General features: G+C 35.9%; 1 protein-coding gene across 2 annotated transcripts in view; it reads right to left on the bottom strand.

Annotated features, from left to right (window-relative positions):
* Positions 1–23,679, bottom strand: part of SLC12A2 (solute carrier family 12 member 2) — a 109,472-nt gene that overhangs the window by 10,035 nt on the left and 75,758 nt on the right. The window contains exons 16-21 of one of the 2 annotated variants that reach the window (XM_035014039.1): positions 19,673–19,784; positions 17,755–17,895; positions 11,106–11,212; positions 7,480–7,559; positions 4,237–4,362; positions 1,419–1,466 (exon numbers count right to left, since the gene is read on the bottom strand). In XM_035014039.1, the coding sequence (XP_034869930.1) occupies positions 1,419–1,466; positions 4,237–4,362; positions 7,480–7,559; positions 11,106–11,212; positions 17,755–17,895; positions 19,673–19,784 (614 nt within the window). The remainder of the gene's footprint in view (positions 1–1,418; positions 1,467–4,236; positions 4,363–7,479; positions 7,560–11,105; positions 11,213–17,754; positions 17,896–19,672; positions 19,785–23,679) is intronic. The other variant, XM_035014040.1, reaches the window with a different exon arrangement.

The following is a 23,679-nucleotide window of genomic DNA, read 5'->3' as shown; positions in this document are numbered from 1 at the left end:
AAAGTAAGATGTAAGGGAGATAAATATTCAAGTCCCTTTTGCTGCATTCCTATAGTTTCCTAACTTTTGTGTACTTAAAATGCAGGTAGTTGTATATGGAGTCCATCATAAGCTTTCAGTTGTTTAAAATTTAAATGTACTTTAAAAAAATGGTTACAGATAAATATATCTTTACAAGAGCTAAACTCATCCAAATTATCTTGCATAATTTCTAATACTTTGAAGCATTGTGAATGAAAGAGAATCATAAATACCAATCAAGAAAACTGTAACTGACTGCTAGATTTTAATTATTGAGAAGCCATTTTAGGCTAACTGGACAAATTAAGTTCATGCCTATTCCATGAACATATTTCTTTTGTAATGTGGTTCCTCAATAATATAAAGATCAAAGAAATTTCTTACACATAATGTTGTTATTAATAATATAAAAGACAGAAGGAAGTGGAAGACAAATGAATACAATCTAATGATTATCACAGTGAAACCTCCCAGGCTAAAGAAGGACACCCTCATCTTGACCTAACTTGTCTCCTCAGTATGCGATGCCCAAAGAAAAAGCCATATAATGATACATCTTTCTTTGAAGTACAGAAAGATGGTAGGAACTCCTTGGAAGGGCACCATCTGCTGCAGGTCTCAAGAACGAAATACCAAGGGAGTTCCTGTTTATATTCCCAGGAATTAAAAAAATTAAAAAAAAAAAAAAATCAGCACGGACTCTATGAGCAAGCAAATGACTACTATGAGACTCCTACACTAAATTTTTAAAAGCAGGAATCCACAGGAGGAAACCTGATCACTTCTGCAGGATGTGTCATTCACTTCTCATGCTGCCATGATGCACGCAAACATAACGAATGATTTTGCATGATGACATAATATGGCTGCCAAACCACACTGCTCCGTAACTCTCACCTCTATCTCCTTCTCATAAAAGTCATGCACGGGGACATGACTGTGTATCTCCCAAACGCAGCAGGGCTGTGAGAAATATTGTAATTTTTGAAATGAAAAATATATTAGTATCAAAATTAAGGGCTTGGCTGGGAACAACTGATGGTAAAGAATGCGAGTGACACTGGCAAAGACCCATTTCAGTGTCTCTGCTTATCATCTGAACCATGCAGTTTAAATTAAAAAAAAGTAATACTGACATTCAGGGTTGGAGTATTTCAGAAATGCTATAATGATTTAAAATAATTGTCTTTGATATACCACCTTTCCCTGGGATGACTTAATTTTTTTAGGTAAACTAAAGATGATTTTTTTTCTAATCTGCATTCAATAAATAACTGTAACATCACCTCGCCATGGAAATAAAAACTCAGGTAAAAAAAAATAAAATAGCAGAGCTGGAGTTAAAGAGTTAACAGTATGAAAAAGGGGATTAAAATAAAATGATGAAAAATGCCTGCCTTTTTTCAACAGTGGTTGAGTTGGAGTCTTGCCATCCTCTTCCTCATCTAGATTATGTTTAAAAAACACAAAATATAAGTTAATTGCTTTTATATTAATTAAATAATGAAAATGTAAATAGAGCACATTTATAAACAAAACACAGTATGAAGAGACAGTCTGTGAAAAATAATCAAGACTGGAGATAGATATTTTCTACACTGAGTGTTGAGGATTTTTAAAAGCAAACATATTTTTAGACCCTCTCCAAGAGGGCCACTGATTAACACTCACCCCTAAATTTTATTCCTATAAAACTGATAAAAACTTCAGCAGGATTTTTAAACTTTTAAACTTTCATACTTGAAATCAGTTGAAGAGATTCTGACCAATGGCTTATAGAATAGAAATAGGACATTAAAAACTGACATTGCAGATAATACATAAATTTTAATCAGTGCCACTGCATCGTGGTGCAAATGACTGAAAAGTAATTTTAGAAACATATAATGGATATCTGGTATTTTTAAAAATTATTCACTTGAAATAATAAGGAATTTGATCAGAGACAGTCTTTTGGTTCATATAAAATACCAGGTTATATAGGCCTACATAGATTTATATATGTGTGTGTGTGTATAAAATATAAGCATATATGTGTTTATGCATGTACATATATGTGTATGCATGTACTGGACCATCTGTATTTCAGTATCTGTAAGTATTTTCTTGGAGTTAACAGTCTTCCTAATCTCCGTTTTTTTCTTCATATAAGCTTCTTCTAGTTGTGTGAGGCATATAGAACTCCCGACCTGGACAGGAAAGAGTTCACTGCTCTTGAGTCAGTGGCTCTCAGGATTCCAGTATTATTGCCTTTAACTCTTTTTCTGACTGTGTGAGCTTGAGCTAGTTAACTCCTCACCTTCCTTGTTAGGAAGAAGGATGAAGGATACCTACCTCTTCAGATCATTATGCTGCAAGCATGAAAGCACCCATCTCGGTGCCCAGCACAAAGTAAGCATTCTGTGTGCCCCAATAACCGAGACAGACATACCGAACATCTAGGCTTATGTAATAATTACACAGGAAAGTTTATAATATTCTGAAGACTTTTCAAATTATATAAACTTTTCTATGGTTTCTATGCTAATTTTGAAAGTAACTGGCTAGAGAGAAAATAAACACAAAATAAAATGAATACTGTTTTTGAACACTAATTTCTTATGCCTGTGATGGAACAAGAAACATTTCAATGATCACATTTGATTTTTATAGGATTAAATATTATTGTTCTTATAAAGTAGGTATTTGATACTGTCTTTGATGATAATAAAAACATATGGGCACACCTGTGTATTCCTTTCAAAGAGCTCAAAAAATGTCAAGGAAATCCTGACACTTAAAAATGACTTACACCAAGGTATTTAAAAGTATTAAAGGTATTTACATTTTTATAATAAAAAGGCAAGTAGTTTCCCACTCTGTAAAAACAATGACTCCACAAGACTGTGACATGCAGTCATGAGCTAACGTATGGATAATGCCCACTGCAATGTGGGAGGCACAGAGTAGATGCCTGATGATTACTAACTACTTCTTCCTTTCCCATCCTACTTTTACCTATCAATTCCTAACAGATTCTGTAAAGAAAGGATTTGTTTTAGGAAAAAGAAAATGGCAGTGAAAATAAAAAGTAGGAGGAAATGAAAGCATGTATACCATAAACTAAAAATAAATGCAGGAATGTAAGAACAGTTATCAAATCTTTTATAGAGTTTTGAGATGAAACAGGAAAAAAAATTATAATTGATACAGCAAAGAACTTAAAGGGGAAATGGGTATCAACTAAAGCCTCAACTACCACTACTCTAAGCATACAAGGTAAGAAAGGAAAGCAATAAAAAGCAACAGCAATGCTTCTGCATAATCTGGAAAAGATCAATTTCAAAGAGACAGGATTTGTCCAAGGTAATCAATTTCAGAAAAAGGATGGTAATTCTTTGACAGGAATCAAATAAGTATGATACGGTTTGATGATTTACAGTGCAGATTTTTCCTGTTGCGTGCCGGCTGGGGCTAGGACAGATGGAGATACTGGGCTGATCAGAGGTAGGAGAGTGAGGGTGGGAGAGTAAGATTTGGAAGTCATCCCTCTTTCCGTCTCATAAACATGACATAGGTAGATGGATGAAATTATCTGAAAACCTCATGAGATTTAGAAACCCGTGTGTGGCTTAAAACCAGGGGCAATGTGTCTGCAATTACTGAACTAACAGTTCAGTAACCATATGCCAACATCTCATTCCTTCAAGAGACTAGAATGTGGAATAAAAATGCATTTGATTTTTTATTACATGGCTTTACCTCAACAACTCCAGGTGCAGTAGATGTAAAAAAATATTCTGAATTTCTTAGCACATAAATAAAATCCCCGGTATTTAAATATCTTGATTTATAGAAAAATTAGGTAGATTATTTTTATCAATTTCATTCCTTTCAGGGTTATCTTATGCTCTACTACATTACTCTCAAATTACCACATTTCCTTCCAAGTTCAGATTTAACCTATGCTTCAAGCAAAATTGTTCAAAGAATAAATAAAACATACAAGAACATATGAGAGTGTAATTAATTGGCATGTTTTCTGTTCTACAACCTACTTTAATACCTGAAAAATAGCTAGTCACTTTGCAGCCATCCATTTTACCTTATCAACTAGAAATGAGCAGTACTAATTAGAGAAGGGGCTACTTATTAAGACATGTTATATAATAAAACTCATTTCTCCCAAAATTAAACATTACCATGAATAACATCTCTTGTCTGAATAAAAATTACCTTTGTGTGTAACAGCTTTCTCATCAGATGGTTTTGAAGTATCTAAATCCGATTTTTTACTATACTCCATACTTAGTACCACATCCTTGACACCAGGAGATTTCTCTTGTGATGACAATAATTCTTCTATGGACATGAAAAGTAATCAAGATGTTATCTAAAATCTTGTTTTAACCATTCATGAAAACAACATGGTATAATATTAATTAAATGAGGGCGCCTGGGTGGCTCAGTCGGTTGAGCGACTGCCTTCGGCTCAGGTCATGATCCTGGAGTCCCGGGATCGAGTCCCACATCGGGCTCCCTGCTCGGCGGGGGGGTCTGCTTCTCCCTCTAACCCTTCCCCCTCTCGTGCTCTCTCTCTCTCATTCTCTCAAATAAATAAAATCTTTAAAAAAAAAAATTAATTAAATGATAATTCACAACAAAGTTTATTATGAAATAGTTAAGCTTACAAAAAATGATTTCTTATGTGAATATATGTGATCATCTGTTTTGAAAGGACTATTCACTCAAATATCTTGAGGCATAGCTAAGCATCAGACATTTGAATCAGGTGCTGGGGAATTTGTAATGAGTGAGATTCAAGGAACTTACGAATGTGGTAGACAAAAGAATGATGTATGAAATGTGAATGAACTCTACTCTCAAAGTCATTTACACATGTAAGAGCTGTAAAATGTGAGAAATGTTCACATACATGTAAGGTGACAAACAACACTGAAAAATTATACTCCGGACTAGAGAGCTGAAGCCAGAGGATTAAGCTCATGGTAAAACCACCATTTCTTCATTTTTATTTTATTTTTATTTTTTTAAAAGATTTTATTTATTTTTCTGACAGAGAGAGCACACAAGTAGGGGAAGTTGCAGAGGGAGTGGGAGAAGCAGGCTCCCTGCTGAGCGGGGAGCCCGATGCGGGGCTCAATCCCAGAACCCTGTGATCACAACCCGAGCCGAAGGCAGATACTTAACCGACTGAGCCACCCAGGTGCCCCCATTTCTTCATTTTTAAAGTACTTTTCCCATTTTCTATCTTTTGGGAAGGAGTTAGTAAACAGTTAACTTCCACCATGAAAACATGCATCGCAAAGACAAACAGATATGAAAACGGACCATCCACACATAATCCTCATCGCTGATTTGTGTGTACATGAGAAAGATCAAGAGAAACAACATTACAAGAAGTACCAACACTATGCTAAGAACTTCACAAGCTGTGTCTTTACAACAACCCTTATGAAGTCAGTATAATTTTTTTTTTTTTTTTTTAAGTTTTATTTAAGTAATCTCTACACCCAATGTAGGGCTCGAACTCATGACCACACTATCAAGAGTTGCACGCTCTTCTGACTGAGCCAGCCAGGTGCCCATGATCATGTCTGAAGAGATGAGGAAACAGAGGCTTGGAAGTTGACAGATACGCCCAGGCTGAACGACTACTGTACTAAGAGAAAAAGGTGGGATTTTCAAAGGAGATCTTACTCCAAAGCCTCTGCTCTTAATCCTGTGCTGAACCAAATTCCTGTCTCCAAATCCTGATGATGAATAATAAGACCTCCAAAACAGTTGTCATAATGATTATAAACAGATAAAAATACTTTCTTAAAGTTCCGGTCACATTCAAATCTCAGTAAATTACAGAACTATATATATAATTTATTAGTCAAACTGTGATACTTTTGAGAGTGAAAGGGAACACTACTAATTATGCAGTCTTAAGAGGTACCCTAAACCTCAGTCACTGGCAGTGCAAGAGAGAACTGAAACAGTGTTTTGCAAGGCCTACTCCAGAGGAAGAAAATGCATTTTCAGCAAGCCATACTTTTGTGTTACATGGATAAAGACTTCAAAGCGTTCCTTTCAAAACTGCACAATACCCTTAAAATGGTGGGAGGAGGGGGAGGATTACAACTGTTTAAATACATAAACAGATGACAAAAGTTCATGATGTGCCTCTCAGCTATTTAGGCTTAGCTATTTTTGATGATTTAGTTAATTAATTGATAAGGGTAAAATATTAGGTATGCAATTTTCTTCAGCTTATAATATTTGTTAAACTACTAGAAAATCATTAGAGGGTATGGAATTTTCCAGTTTTTATTAAGGTGGGCAAAAGTAAACAGTACACCTTAATTAGATTTTAAGCTTCATCTAAAAACATTTTTTTTTTAAATGCTTTAAAAATTACATAGTTGGAGAAGAGATTAGTGTCAGGGATTAATGACGGGGGAAAGACAAAGCCTCTGGGGGCTTAAAGGGGTAGCACAAGGGAGATCTTTGTGGTGATCGAACAGTTCTGTATCTTAAATGTGGTGGTTACATGAATCAACCACATGTGTTACATGGCAGAGAACTATACACATGTTCATGCACACATGCACACACAAGTGTAAGTAAAACTACTGAAATCTGAATAAGGTAGGTAAATTGTCCCGATGTCAATTTCCTGGTTATGACATACAACGATAGATATGCAAGATGTTACCATTGGGAGAAATGGATGAAGGGTACATAGGACCTGTCTACTATTTCTAACATCTTATGAATCTATAATTATTTCAAAATGAAAAAGTTAAAAAAATGATTCATAATTCATAAGGTCTTATCTCTAGACAGAGTAAATGCTATCACCTAGTTTTTGTTTTTTTTTTTTTTTTAAAGATTTATTTATTTATTTGAGAGAGCGAGAATGAGAGAGAGAGAGTACATGAGGGGGGAGGGTCAGAGGGAGAAGCAGGCTCCCTGCCGAACTGGGAGCCCGATGCGGGACTCGATCCAGGGACTCCAGGATCATGACCTGAGCCGAAGGCAGTCGCTTAACCAACTGAGCCACCCAGGTTCCCCAAGTTTAGTTTTTCATTATTAGTACAACTCTGTGTAAAAAAGCATGACCTTCGTGAACATGAAAATGTCTGATGATTTAGCAGTCATTAACATTTTATTTATCATGTGTTTTTACAAATTTGGCCAATCTAAAACCAAAACTAATGCTTGTTTCTCTTAAGCTTTAGATGATTTAGACTGAATTTTATTCTCTCCGTTAGTAATCACCAGCCATCATCCAGGTTGGTACAAACTGGTGGAGCCAAATAGATCTGATCTTCATGTGCCACACAGTAAGGACAGGACTGACTGATGGTGAATGTTAAAGTTACTGAAGAATATGTGAGAATGACATATAATTTTCTAATAAAGTCACTTCTATTTTTAAAGTAAAAAACTTATTCAAGCAAGATTTACCTTGTCCTTGAAGATGAGATATATCCAGACCCTCTTTTAGGCGGATAACCACTACTCCATATTGTATGTCAAAGGCGTCACTATAAGAGGGGGAAAAAAGTAAAAAAAAATCACAAAAACTTTTGTGTCTTCCTCTATAAAATGAAGGCATAAGAGATGATTTCTCTTTCAGCTTTACATGTCTGATTCTTAAAATATGCTTTTAAAAATACAGTGAGGCCTATCTGATGTCGGTTTCAAATCCTGTATCATTCCCTTACCTTTTTTCTGTAATACTCTTAAATTAAAACCTCCTAAATGTAGATCTTTATAGTATTGATACTCTACCTACACTAGCCGTTTAAAAACAGTGTCTGTACTCATATCACATCCTTTCAGAAACAAACTAAAATTATAGAAAAATAATGCCAGTTTCCCACCATACTTTATTTAGGCTTGTACCCTTAAAGTCAAGATAAATACATGAAGACAAAGAAAAGACATTCTACTGGGAATGTGAACAGGTTGGACAGTATAAAGGGATCACTTCTGAAAGGAGTCGGTGTATTTTTTTTTTTTTAAGATTTTATTTATTTATTTGAGAGAGAGCAAATGAGAGACAGAGAGCATGAGAGGGAGGAGGGTCAGAGGGAGAAGCAGACTCCCCGCCGAGCAGGGAGCCCGATGCGGGACTCGATCCCGGGACTCCAGGATCATGACCTGAGCCGAAGGCAGTCGCTTAACCAACTGAGCCACCCAGGTGCCTGCCAGTGTATTTTAAAGCAATTCTTACATTTTTACAGAAACGGTTTAATAAGTAGTCCAAAGATTTTATACGCATTTGCAGTTATTATTCATATATCCTTTCAAGTTTTTTAAACACACATGGGACATCCTATAACACACACAAAATACATTAAAACCTCAAAGACAACTCTAAAACCACACTTCAATGCTGGAAACTTTGTTGAGACCATGAATCATGTAGATCCAAGATCTTCTCAAATCTACTGCAAGAATTACAAATTCCTAAACTTCAGGTTGTTCCCCAGAGTGCAACAGGCTTAACTTCTATCTTTCATTATTATTTTTCCTTGTTCTAGCCACGAATATTCATTATATACAAAAAAGTGATAATCTATAGTTATATATAACAAAAAGAAAAGGCTAAAAGCTGAAAAAAAAATCAAATTTTGGTTCCTATTGACACACACAAAAACATGTATCATTGTAACAGGTCTTTTATTGGTGTTTTGTCTTTTTTAAATCATGGGGAGACAGTTTTGGCCTCATTCCTATAATGAATTAACTAAGGTCTAAAGAGGTTCATTGGAAAAAGAAATTAATGGACATATTAACCTACCTCAGCTGTATATTGAAAGACCTAATACTAGCGAGGAATAACTACAAGTATTTAAAAAATAGTTAATAAATCACAAGTGAATTAAAATCGATTTGATTCAAGAAAAGCCAGGGAATATAGATTCCTGAGTTTACTTTGGATTAAAATTGGTAAATGTTTTTGCTATCAACTATAGGGATTTCTATAAGCTATTTAATTTCTCTAAGCTATAAAAACTGATTTGGAGTTTCAGACCTTCCATGCTATCACTAGGCACAGTAAATAAAGTAAACCTCAATTGTTCAAAATATTTATAATCACAACCAAAACTAAAGTGTTACGAGATAAAAGAATAAGCAATATCATTGTTTTAAAACTGCCATCAATCTCCACGGCCCTGGAAACCCGAGAGCATTATTTAACCTATCGTTTAATTGCTGCCTGCTGTATAATACTGAGAGTAACACTTGACTCTCAAACATGCACGTCAGTTCCTACAAGGTCAGAGTCAGAAAGACCCCTTTCTTCAAGTGTTTCCCTATGAGCAACTACAACAGTGTAAAAATTATTTATAAAAATGTCACTTTTTCTATTTTCTGTGGTAATTATTCCATATCACTGGTCTTTCATCTTGAGAAAGAAAAAGCACAGCCCATGGAGGATGGCCCACATGACTTAATCTTTTTTACACTGTCCTTCCTTTCCAAATCCTCATATATACAAAGTACACAGGTCAGATTAGAAAAGCAGGACGAAATCATGCTTACAAAAAAGTAATAACTCCAAAGCCAAAAAGCAGTTGCAGCACCTGAAGAACCAGCAGAGCCTTAATTTTACTTATTTAAGAATTACTTGGGAAAACTTATTCATTGTATACTTTACTAATCAATATAAAGAGATGTTTTAAAAAGGAAAGTATGACATCTGGTTACTCCTTCAAAGTTATTTCAAGGTAGCTATGAAAACAAAACTATCCTATGTGATACAGGTAAGTAATTATGGTTCCAACAAGAGTTCCAGTAAGGGAAATAACTCTTGTGAGTTAAGGGTAATCAGGTCAAACTTCAGAGAAATAAGATTTGAATCTGGTCATAAGAGCTACTTTGCCAAACACAAATTTTTTTTTTTTTCTTTAAAGGACAATTGTTCGTACATAAAGGAATACTTTGTAAGAACGAATGAACAGTTCTGTTTTACCAGCAGTTGTAATAAGAAAAAACTATTCTTCAATCAAGAATGGTGATGTGGGGCACCTGGCTGGCTCAGTGGGTAGAGCATGTGACTCTTGATCTCCGGGCTGTAGGTTCGAGCCCCACGTTGGGTGGAGAGATAACTTAAAAAAAGAATGGTGGTATGATGGACTCTTAGCTATTGAGAATAGAGGGTTACCAGAGGGGAGTCGTGAGGGGGATGGGAGAAAGAGGTGATGGGGATGAAGGAGTACCTTATCACGATGAGCATGAGTGATGTAGAGAATTGTTGAATTACTATATGGTACACCTGAAACTAATGTAACACTGTATGTTAACTATATTGGAATTAAAATAAAAAACTTAAGCATTTGTGGATTAAACAGATTCATAAAAAATCAACTGTAACATAAACAGACTAAAATCAGAAAGAGAAATAAAAAGACAAAGTAACAAAAAAAATAAAAAGAATGCATTAGACAATCCATACAAAGGCAGTTGAAACCATGTAAAACAAAACTATGCTGATAAATAGCATTCATTTGAAATACCACTAAGAAGTGAATAGCAGACTCAGAACTTACACGCAAGAGGGTAGAAAAGCAAAGCATGTAAGCACACTAAAAAAAAGAAATGTAGATGAGCTAATGCATACATCAAACAATTAACTGCAAAATCAGTTTCCAAGTTTCTAAACCGAAACTTCTGAGGGTGGTATCAGTGATGATATGCTTTTCTCAGCTCCAGATATTATAATGATGTAACAGAAGGCGACAGGTCTGACAACACTGGGGAAATCCACTCAGCAATAGCTATAAGGATACGAGAAAGCTTCCTAACTTAAACGGGAAGCCAGAGTATGTACATGTGTGTTCATTTGTATATGTGTGTGGAATGTTTGAATGTATGAAGAGACACAGAAAGATCAATCAAAAATTTTTGATAATAGCTCATCAACTGAAAACCAGATAACCCCATCTGATTCTTTTTCATTCTTATGCTTCTACTAGAAGAGACTAATATGAGAAAGAGCCTTTACAAACAAGTGAAGGCTTCAAAAAACCAGTTCAAGTTTTTATTTTCTGAGCCAACTACTGTGTTAAAAGGATACTTACTGAAATATGTTTATGTACATATCCACATCCCTCATATCTGCTTGCAACCAATCTTTCTTAAATCCGAGGACAAGTGTGTTTGGCTTCATACGCCCAAGACCAGCAGCCTAAAATACAGGAAAAACACAACTTTAAAGATATATTATACAGCAAAATATTTTTTAAAGGATCAAATCCTCCAAATGGACAGGCTATAAACATTTTTAAACTGTACACCCTTAATAAACTATATAGATTACATTGATCACATATTACTTATGATTAACCATATACAAAAACTAAAGATAAATGCCTTAAAATTCTAAATGGACATTTTCATACTCGTATGATTTGCCAAAATTTCTATATTTTTAGTAAGAAAAAGATAATAGAATATATCTAATCTTTCATAAAAATCATAATGATACAGTGGTATTCTTAGGTGGCTATTTCAATAGCCATTAACACCCAGAGAAGCAAAAGTCCCAATAGAAGACAAGCATTATTGGTTGCAGTTCTGAATCACATCAACACTAAATTTTGACTTCTTTCTACCAATCATGCCCGACTTTCTCCTGAGAAGTAGCTAATTTTCTTCCTCAACTCTTCCATCAAAATATTTTTTGTGCAACTTCATCAAGAGTTGCAATTCAATATGCTTAACATATCCCCTAACCCCATGAATCTCTTTTGTAAGACAGTAAAACACACTGATTTTTGAACTCCAGTATCTATTTGCAAAGCCCTCTCAGAGCCCCAAACAAAAATCCTCTAACCGTAAAAGAAGTAATTACCTATTTCTTGCCTCCCTCCAGGTCCTGGTAACATCTTATATACTTCTGTCACTTGAATTTGCTTATCCTCAATGTTTCATGTGAGTGCAATCATACAGTGTTTGTCCCTTGTGACTGGTTTACTTAGCACCATGTCTTCCAGGTTCATCCACGTGACAGTATCTATCAGAACTACATTCTTTTCTGTGGCTGAATGATAGGCCACTGTTTGTGAGTAGCACATTTTGTTTATCCAGTCATCTGCTGATGGACGCTCACATTGTTTCCACCTTTTGGCTACTGTGAGAAATGCTGTCAACACTGGCATAAAAAATAACAATCTCTTTGGCCCCCTGCTCCAATTTCTTTGAGTGTATGTCAAGGAGTAGAATTGCTGGTCATATGCAGATTCCACGCGGTGCTGAGGAACCACTGACCTGTTTCCCGCAGCAGCTACAGCATGCTGTGAGCCCACCAGCAAGGCACACATTTCAATTTCTCCACATCCTTGGCAACACCTGTGATTTCTTGGGGGGGGGGGCAAGGAGGGGTGTTTTAAATTACAGATATCCTGGGAGTGTAATGTTATCTCATTGTGATTTTGATATGCATTTCCCTAATGACTAAGGATACTGAGCATCTCTTCATGAGCTTATTGGCTATCTTTAGATCTTCCTTGGAGAAACGTTCACTCACATCCTTAGCGGATGTTTAACTGGGTTGTTGGTCTTTTTCTTCCTGTTTTAGGAGTTCATATATTCTGGATATTAAACTTCATCAGATGTATGATTTACAAGTATTTTCTTCCATTCTGTCTCTTTCACTTTCTTGATAATGTCCTTTGATGCATGAAAATTTTTAATTTTGATGATGTCCAATTTATCTACTTTTTTCTTTTGTTGCTTATGCTTCTGGTGTCATATCTAAAAATACACTGCCAAATCCAAGGTCATGAAAAATTACCTCTACATTTTCTTCTAAGAGTTTTATGGTTTTAGCTCCTATATCGCTGATCTATTTTGAGTCAATTTTTGTGCATGAGGTGAGGTCACATTTACTTTTTTTTTTTTATTTTTTAAGGCAACTCTACTTCCAATGTGGGGCTCAAATTCATGAACCAGAGATCAAGAGCCACATGTTCTACCAGCTGACTCAGCCAGGCACCCCCACACTCAAGTTTTTAAACATGACATACTTAAATCATGTTTTGCAAAGATTAAATTAATTCCAGTATATATTAAGTGCTGACCATGGGTCAGACACTGTCCTAAGGACCTGGGATAATTAGAAATATTCTTAACCACATAAAACTTAAATTCATTCTCAAAACATTCGCTCCCTGCACAAGTTTCTTCCAAAAAATAAGACTCTTTTCCCACTCAATATTAAAAACCACCCACAGATAAAAAAATAATCATGACTGTTTTTTACAACTATCCGTTAGGTACCAAGATAGCCACTAACCACACAGTTTTGTTTTTGTTGGTTTGTCTGGTAAAAGAAAAGCAAGAAACATCTTTAAGTTTTAGAGCTTTTTTTTAAAGAACTAAGCCACAAGATAACCAGTAACTTTTTGATGGCACAAAATAATGTCATTATTATTCTTTTTATTTTCTTTTTCATCACAAACTTTTGTCACAATCTTATTATAATTAAAATGTTTTATTTTTATAAAATTAACAATAACATCCTGTGGCACTCTGTGCTCATTTCAACTTCATTATTTCAATCACTTTCCCTTGAATGACTGAGCAAAAAATTTCAAATGTATCACTCATCCCTAAATCCTTTGTAAATTCTAATCAAAGTAGCTATTCAGTCAGAAGTAATGTTTTCAGTTTCCATAAAACATCATGTGTTTTAAAGAATAATTTATTCCTGAAAATACGTTTTCTCTGGAACAGATTTCTTTATTGGTTCATAAAAAATCAGTTTTTCATGGAATTCCATAAATGAAACCAATTAGGCAGAATGCAGTCCTTTGAAGTTCATCTCTAGTTTCAAACATTACTGTGTTATTTGTTTCTTTGACTCTTCAGCAATGTTTTCTGTGTATCTTCCACTAGAACTTGCTGAGGAGAAATGTGTTTAGTTTGTTATAATATTTTTCTGGACATTATCATAACCATTTTTTTTTTTGAGGGAGGGATAGAGCACAGAGGGAGAAGGTGACTCCCAGCTGAGTAAGGAGCCCGATGCAGGGCTCGATCCCAGGACCCTGGGACCATGACCTGAGCCGAAGGCAGACGCTTAACGACTGAGCCACCCAGGCGCCCCTATTTCAAATATTCTTATTGGCAATGTGAAATTATTTTGGTCTACTTATTTTAAAATAATTTAAAAGAAATTACTGTTTACCTCAAAATGTGGCTGATGAAGGGGAAGGTGCCAGAAACAATCAGCATATATTACAGAGTATACCTCTAGGCTATTTTTGTCCCGGAAATAGGTAGAGTTATGTCTTTAATGAGACTCTGAATGAGATCCACTTGATTTAAAGGGCATTCATATTCTGTAATCTGATTTTTAAGTAAGAACAATAGGTTTTTGCTCTTTGAAATGAAGGTTTAAAATTGGATTGACAGTTTAGTGGCTCCTGCCATTAAAAACAGAAATAAAAAAAAAAGAAAGAAAAAGAAAAAGAAATGAAAAATCCAGTACATACCAGAGTCAGCAGCAGTGCTAATGTGTCGCTGCCAAAGGGCTCCTTAATACGCAAGCTGCTGGTAAGACTGCCTCTTGTTAAAAAAGTGAATCTCAAGTTTTAATGTGGAAGGTGGATACTTAAATGCTAATTTAAAGATAAGTAAATGCTTATCATTAGTAACTAGGTAAATGAGGGACACAGAAATGAAAAGTTAGAGAGGAAGGTATAGTAAAGCCCATGAAAACCATCTAAAAACAGCATCTCCAGGATTATAACATAAGTCACTGAAGAAACAAATCAACGTACAAAAAACTATTTTGACAAAGATTATAAACCTCTAACAAACACAGAGGCATTCGCCGTTTTATGTAACAGATTTCCAGAAGATACGAAGGAAAGAGAAATACTGCCAATGACAATTTACACCAAGATGTCAGTGATTAATTCTATTTGTAAGTTTATTTTACACAGATAGCTCTGCCACTAGAGTAAAGTCGACCTCTTGGGCATCTCTGTCAAGTGCTTGTACATGCCAGGTTTATAGGACAGTCTCAGAATACCACTGTTGGATGCATCCCACCTTTGCCCCCTACTGCTGAAAGACCCACTGGGTTGAGCATGTTAGCTGGAGGAGAGTGATGGGGATAAAGGACCCTAGCTCTCATCAGCAGTGTCATTTTAACTACAGAAACCCTTAAAGACAGAGGTCCTCGAAATGTAGGACCTGGACTGTATGAGGAGCACCTGTCAAGTTACAGAACGGCAAACTCTCAGGACTCATTGCAGACCTACTAAATCATTCCAAAGGTGGGGCCCAGCGGTCTGTTCTAACAAGTCCATCAGGTGATTCTGATGCACGCCCAAGTTTAGGAATCACTGCTCTAAGGAAGTAATTTCCTTCATTTCCAACATAACATTTATTAAATACATAGTAAAGAAATGTTAATAGAAATGTTCCTATAAATTGTACAAAAGCAAGTTAAGATTTACCCACTAGAAACAACCTTATGACCAGAGGTAGGATTTTACTTGAAAAAATAAAAATTTTGCGTAGAAAAGTGAATAATCAATCACGCACCCACTACCTAAAGACAATAAACATGACAAACACACTTCAAACACCCTATGTTTCCTTCTCATGCCCCCTTTGTATTTTTACTATGTATTCCCTTATTTAGGCATACATACGTATACATTTTTAATTTATATAGATTTAAATTTTATAGCATCTCCATATCGTTCCTGTCTTTTAGCTGGCTGTTCTCCTCAAGGCTTTTTGTTTTTGAGGTTTATCCCTGTTGCTATGTGGAATTCCACTGCATGATTATACCATGATCTTTAACACTGTGACTGATGGTTGTTGAAGTTCCTTCCAGTTCTTTGTCACTACTACAAACAGTGCTGCTCCGCAGTTTCAGACAACCTTCTTTACGCATGTAAAGCTTTCTCCAAGGTACACACGTAAGAACGGCCTATCCTAGGATGCGCACAGTTTCAAAGCTGCAGCCACACTGCCAGGCTGCTGACCAAAATGGTTGATCCATCTAGGTTATGACAGCAGGGCAGACATGCCCAGTGCTCTCACTGCTCCCAGCACTTGGAAGTGGCAGACCAAAGTCGGGTCAGTCTAGGGAGCATGCAGTACACGTGCATTGTGGTTTTGATTTTTACTTCTGCCATTTATGTCTCCTCTTCTTTTCCTCTATTTTTGTCCCTTTTTTTACCCCTCTTACTGATTGACACTATTTCTTTACATATTCTGGGCCATATTCATTTGCTAGTAACATGTTGTCTCTCTGGCCCTGGCTTCCTTTTTTGTTTTCATGGTGTTTTGTTTTGTTTTGTTTTAAGAAGCACAAAGTTCTAAATTTTAACTAAAGAATAACTTATCTCTTCTTCATAGTTCAACTTTCTCTGTCTCATTTTAAAATATCCTTCCCTAGTCCAAGTCATAAAAGTATTCTGTATCTTCTTCTAGTAGCTTAAAAATTTGCCTTTCATATTCCTTAATCCATCTGGAAATAGTTTTTGTGTAGTCTTTGTAAGGATCTGTTACATTTTTTTTTTTTACACAGATAATTGTCCCAGACCATCCTGGATTTAATGCTACCTCAGTCATGTATTAAATTTCCTATATGAGTGGCTCTTTTTCTCCTGTTTTGTTTCATTAATCTAATTATCACTACTTCAATACCACTATGTCTTAATTATGGTAGTTTATGATAAGGCTTTATATCTGCCAAAGAAAGCCCACTTCCATCCCTTATTATTCCTGAGGATCACCTAAGATATTCTTACCCTCGTGCTTGTCAAGTGTGGGAAACATGAAACATTCAAACGGAAGGGGCACAGATGACAGCACTCTGAGCCTCCCACCTCTGCTTTAACAAAGCAACTCTACAATTAGCACAGTGAATGGCCTTCTAGTGAAGCTTTCCTTTGAAGAAAGGGGTTCCTACAAAAATAGGATGGCAAGGGGCGCCCGGGTGGCTCAGTCGTTAAGTGTCTGCCTTCGGCTCAGGTCATGATCTCAGGGTCCTGGGATCGAGCCCCACATTGGGCTTCCTGCCCTGCGGGAGGCCTGCTTCTCCCTCTCCCACTCCCCCTGCTTTGTTCCCTCTCTCGCTGTCTCTCTGTCAAATAAATAAATAAAATCTTAAAAAAAAAAAATAGGATGGCAAATACTGTCTCAGTCCATTTATTTCTTCCCACAACCTTTAGGGCTGACTGAGGAAATTAAGTTTCAGAGAAGTTGAGTAACTTGCTCAGCAAAAATTCATAATAAGGACGTGGCAGGGCTAGCATTTAAATCCAGGACTAATTCCAAATCCCATGGAACTACTGTGTCATACACAAAACTGAAAGTGAAGTCTAGGTTTAGTAAATAAATAGTGAAAAATACAGTAAGGAACTATAATTTTAAAAAAATTACGTAAGGACTGCCATTACTTAGCACTTAAAAAACAAAAAACAAAAAAAACCCAGTGAGGTATAGCAGCAGAAAATGAGGGGGAAATACCTTAGGGAAACAGGCTAAGGTAATTTCCAGACAGGTTTTCCCCTGTCAGCCAACAGCACATTATCTCGATAGTCCCTTAAGCGCTCAGGTTACACAAATCTTAGTAGTAATAAAGATATTTGAAAAGACATACCATTTTTATTAATATGAAGAATGACACCTAGAAGGCAAAAGGTTTTAAAGCTTACACAAAACTCAAATTTTGTTATTTGAAAGGTGTAACGTATTTACCTGCATCAAATACTGTGCACCTTCTCTCAAATCATCTGCATGTACTGGAGCATAAAAAGCCTTCATCTTGTTTTTGATAAGCCACCGCTGATACCTGGCTTGATCAATGGATATCTCTTTCATGGCTTGTCTTCGAGGCCCCTTTGGAGAAGAATATTAATAATGCCTTTAACTGAAAGATAATGCAGTCCACGCTTAAGAAAATCACCATTACACTAGCTTAAACAAGGTGCCTAAACCTTGGGGATGGGAAAGAAGTAGGACAACAACACTTCATTTTCATGTCAATGAATTCTTTCTGTAGATTATGACAAGATAGGGTTGATGGAACACTTAAGGCACAGGAGGCAGCAGAAAAGGGAGAAAAGAAGATGAAGAAATACATACTGAAATATAAATAGGAAGTTTTCATTACACTAAGTAAATGAGCGAAATTAGAATTTATTGAAAATGGAGAAGAGATCACATGGAGAAAAATAAGAGCCTTCTGTTTTTCTACAAAAAGCTTCCCAGCTTATTTTTCATTTGTCCCCAATGTCTGAGTTATTAATTCTCAGGAACCTGAAAATATCACTGAAAATGCAAGTTTGCTGTAAAATATAAATGCATTTTTTTCTTCATACTTCTGTTAAATGATGAAGAACAGAATTAAGGAAATGAGATTTTCAACTTGCAATTCTATTTTGATCCTTGCAAGCAACACATAAAATGTGTTATATGCAAATGTATATAAAGCAAAAATCTAAAAGTAGGTTTAAAAGTACGCCTTAATTGTTTGTGAAAAAGTAAAGGACAAATACAGTTTGTTTTTCCTGGTAGGAAAATTGCCCCATTTGTAATTTCCTGCGGTCAAAACCCCAACCTGAACTGATCAACTTGCAAACAAACTGAAAAACTCTACCAGTCCTATGGGGGACCCGGGGCCAGTGTGTCCATGTTCTTGGCCAGACGCGACTTCGACTTTGTGACTATACAAGCGGGAGATCAACTCTAGCAGGAGCTGAGACATGGAGCATCCAACTCACATTTCTAATGAGATGAACAAAACAGTTTGGGACAAAAGCTAATCTGACAAATACTCCAATTTCTCATGCAAAACAGGTGACCCATCATCTAGGAATTCTTTTCAATAGCCAAGATGCCAAAAATAGAAAACTACTTTTGGGTGAAATGTTTACCACTACTTTTCTTTAAAGATTTTATTTATTTATTTGACAAAGAGAGATACAGCGAGAGAGGGAACACAAGCAGGGGGAGCGGGAGAGGGAGAAGCAGGCTTCCTAAGGAGCAGGGAGCCCGATGCGGGGCTCGATCCCAGGACCCCGAGATCATGACCTGAGCCGAAGGCAGACGCTTACCACTATTTTTAGTAATGTTAGTACTCATGGTTAAAACACAAATGAACAGGCAATTAACAGTGTTCAAACTTGGAAATTCAGCATTTACTCTGCTCTTCTTATGTACTAGATGCTAGATATTTATCACCATTCATCTACCTCCTCGAACCTCTTTTTTCTTTGGGTAGTAAATGTTCCCAGGGTTCTCAGAACAGTATGAGAAGTATTAGTAAGAAAATACACACACTGTATATCATTTAGATTCCTTAGTTATCAAGAAGCCACTTTTCTTAGCCAAACCATTCTATAAGAGGAATATAGTTTGGTAAAATCTCATAATAAATAAGAAAAAGAACGAAGATTTAAAATTCTAAAATCTTTTCTAAAATGAAGTTTTGAGACAGTATAGAGGCGATAATATTTTGAAGAAAATAACTAACTTAAAAAAAACCCCGAACAAACTCAACAGATTTATCTTGTCAAATCGTTTCATACCTAGAAAGCCCCACAAATTACAAATTATATACACAGAGCAAAAAATGTTTTAATATAAAAAAAAAAAAAACAATACAAACACTTACCATATGTACATGACTACAGATCATCAAACCAACATTTTTTGTGAAATCATGAACAAGATGAAGTAAAGCTGGGCGTGAGTTTGGAGCACCTGTCATAACAAGACACTGTGGCCTAATTTAAGATTAAAAAATAAAACAAAATTAGAGAAGTTTAGATTTTTGATAACATGGACGTTTTTAAGTTGCTTCTCTTAAGAATGTATTATTACACTAGAATCTCCTTTATGCAACTGTCCTCAGGACGTAGGCCACAGGATTCTCAAAAGAAGAGGACTTTTAACCAGAGTTTCTTAGTATATGAGAAACGCAGAAACAAAAACTTCTTGGACCTAACATCATGCAAAATGTCCTTCTAAAATAATAGGTAATATTATACATCAAGATTCTGGTAGGTATTACAGGAAGACACATAATAGTTAAAATATATTAAATATACGTAAACATCTTTTCATCTTCTAAAGGTAATAAATATTCCAGTCCTTTCACAGAGTTCACAAAACTTCCTAAGAGCATGGCCTTCCCTTCATGTACAAACAGGTCACCTTCCTTCTTGGCTTGATCACATCATAGTGATTTCTACTTCATAATATCAGCTCTCTCTAATCTAGCTTAATTTTAATGGCAACTGTCATATCAGTAAAATCATTACAGTTGATGTGAAGGTTTCTATTTGAAGTAAAAGTTTTAATTCTAATTAATTATGGTGAAAATCAAAACTAAATTCAACTGCCTTTGTAGACACAAGATAGTGGCATGACTTTCACATATTCTTAACTCTTGATTTAGCTGACTAGAAATGGAGATCAATGTTATTTTCTGAAAAAATATTTGAGTATCCACTTTATAAGTTCAAACATTACCAAAAATTCTTTAAAACAAGACTTTATATAATTAAAATAAACTTTAACAAAAAGTAAACTAAAATTTGACTTAACCACTAAATTAAATGTTAGGGTAGTTCCTAACATCATAAAATAAGCATGAAAACTTGAATAAAGACCATAAAAAACAGAACAAAACAAAAACTAACCTATTCAGAATTTTAGCAAGCTATCTGAAAAACCAGTCCTGTCTGGGAGAATGGCTTTGGGGGAATCCAACATGACATCATCCTCTATGGCCCAGACTGCTCAGCCTCCCCATCTATGCTTCAGCAGGTTAAACAGCTCCCCATGTAGAAATTACATAATTCCTAGCCTGCTTGGTAGCTTACAACTGACCCTCTGAGCGACCTACAGTCCACTTCCTCTAAAAAGGAAGCTGGCTACCCTCCACACTTTGTTTCCCTTTCCTGTAAGCTATGCCATGGATGTGGGGATGACTTTGACCACATGGACAAAAACACCTGCTAGGAAATGGCAGACTGACAAGATACAGGGAATGTGAGCAAATGCAGCAAATCCGCCCACCATAAACCATCCACACGTAACGGTGATGTCCATCTCGTAGAACCAGTGCATAATTCAGCTTTTGTTTTAACGGTAGTTTAACGTACACTTTAACATAACCTATACTACAGTTAAATAACTTGTAGTCCCTATCTTTACTAAATGGTAAATATACCACAAAGGCTTAATTTGGTATAGTTGTATCATGCCAAAAAAGTATGGTATGAAATATATTAGAGATGACAACGAGTAACGATAAGAGTGTAAACATCTGTTTCATTTTAACTCCTTCCTCAAAAAATGCCATCATATAATGGGATTTTTAAGGCATAAAACCCACAAAAATATGAACAGGAGAAAACACAGTAGTATGGAAATACTGAAAGCCAGAAAGCAGATGGAAGAACAAGAAAGAATATGACAAATCAGGAAGAGGCTAAATCATAAAGCCAATGAGAAAGCTGTGAAGCTACCTGATTTTATGCCTAAAAAAAAAAAATCACCAAAATGCCTGTAAGTTAGATGTAACAGGTGCCTCTGGAAGAGGAAAGGGCCATGTGTTAAAGAGACCAAAGTAAGAAACAGTGGTTTAAACTCTGCACAAGAGAACACTAGATAGAACCAAATCATTTCCATCACTATGATGAACAAGTATCTCTGTCCTTCCCCAATTCTGTTAGGCTAGGGCTTATTTGCCAGAAAGGGCCTCAAAACCACAATGAGGTATCACCTCATAATACTCAGAATGGCTAGTACCAAAAAGACAAAAAGTAAGTGAGGATGTGGAGCAAAGGGAGCCCTCAGGCACTGGTGTTTGGGGAATGTAAATTGATGCAGCCACTATGGAAAACAGTATGGAGGTTCCTCAAAAAATTCTTAGAGAGAGAAGTACCATAGGATCCAGTAATTTCACTACTGGGTATTTACGTGAGGAAAATGAAAACACTGATTGGGAAAGATAAATGCACCCTTATGTTTATTGCAATGTGGTTTACAATAGTCAAGATATGGAAGAAACCTAAGTATTCAGTGATAGATAAATGAATGAAAAATATGTGGTGTGATTATATGTATATATATACACAACAGAATATTACTTGTTCATATAAAATAATGAAATCTTGCCATTTGCGACAACATGAATGAACCTAGAGGGTATTATACTAAGGAAGGTAAGCCAGACAAAGACAAATACCATATGATTTCACTTACATGTGGAGTCTAAAAAATAAGAGAAAACAAACAGCAACAAAGGGAGAAACAGACTCAGAGAACAAACTAGTGCAACAACAACAAAAAGAGAAACAGATGCATAAATATAAACAAACTGATGGTCACCAAAGGGAAGGGGATTGGGGAGATGAGCAAAATGCGTGAAAGGGACTAAGAGGTACAAACTTCCAGTTATAATGTTAAGTCTTGGGGATGAAAAGTATAGCACCGGGAATAGTTGATAATACTATAATACACTTCTCATGGTGAGCATTTCATCACGTATATAATGGTTAAATCACTATGTAGTATACCTTAAGCTAATTAAATTTTTAATTTTTTTTTTTAAGTAAACTCTGTGCCCAACATGGGCTTAAACTCATGATCCTGAGCTCATGCTCTACCCACTGAGCCAGCCAGGTGACTCTAAAACTAATTCAGTATTATATGTCAACTATACTTCAATTAAAAACATTTTTTTTAATTAAAAAAAAAAAAAATGAAGGCGGCTTCTGGTCTGTGAGACACCAGCAACACCTAAGGGCAAAAACAGCTACTTTCATCAGGGGAGAGTGAGAAAACATTTACACACTGAATCCAGAGATTCCCGACCTCCTTTCCCACCTGACTAAGAACTCTGGTAGCCAGGACTTTTATCAACAGAATATTAAAATACTCTTTTCTGGGCAATCTAATCATATTAAAAAAAGAAAGTCTTCAAGATGACTTAAATTTCTCAAAGAACCAGTAAAGCCATATTAATCTACATGAAGGGCTTCACTGACAAGCCCCACCTACCAGTGCAGCGTTTCCCGGGCCATGGACCACAATTACTTCAGACAAGGCTAAATCTAAGAACCCAAGTTAAAGAAACAGGAAAGAGTGAGAAAGACACTTCAAAGAAACAGAAACTACGAAGCTCAGAAAACAACATCTTTTGCTAAGTTTGGTGAAGGATGAGATGGTGATACATATTAAGTTAAGAAAGAAAGAAAGAAAAAATGGCTCCAGAGGAAACAAGAAGGCTGTACAGGAAAGAAAAAGCAATCATAATTTACTACATGGCTCAGCTGGGAATCATTTTAAAACGTTATAAAAACATAAATATGAAGTACGGCCTAATCAAAATAATGACATAAAAGATACTGTGAGGTTGGGATAAAGGGAAGAGTGCATGCGTGAGCCACCATATGTGGATGAAGGAAGGACATCAAGAGATAAGGCCTAAAACATCCAAAGTAGAGCAAAACCACCATGATGTTTGGGAATATCAAGTAATTACTAAATGAATCAGCGAAGAGTTCGAAGTGGTTGCCTGTGGTATGTCCCAAAGAGGGACACAAGAAGTTGGGCAATTGTGGATTCTCATGATGAACCAAGTTTTTCCTCTCTCAACTATGTTTATGC

Source organism: Mirounga leonina, unplaced genomic scaffold (genome assembly GCF_011800145.1).
Source record: "Mirounga leonina isolate KUSES-001 unplaced genomic scaffold, KU_Mleo_1.0 Mir_168, whole genome shotgun sequence".
Classification (NCBI taxonomy): Eukaryota; Metazoa; Chordata; class Mammalia; order Carnivora; family Phocidae; genus Mirounga; species Mirounga leonina.
This window is presented reverse-complemented; position numbering and strand designations above follow the sequence as displayed.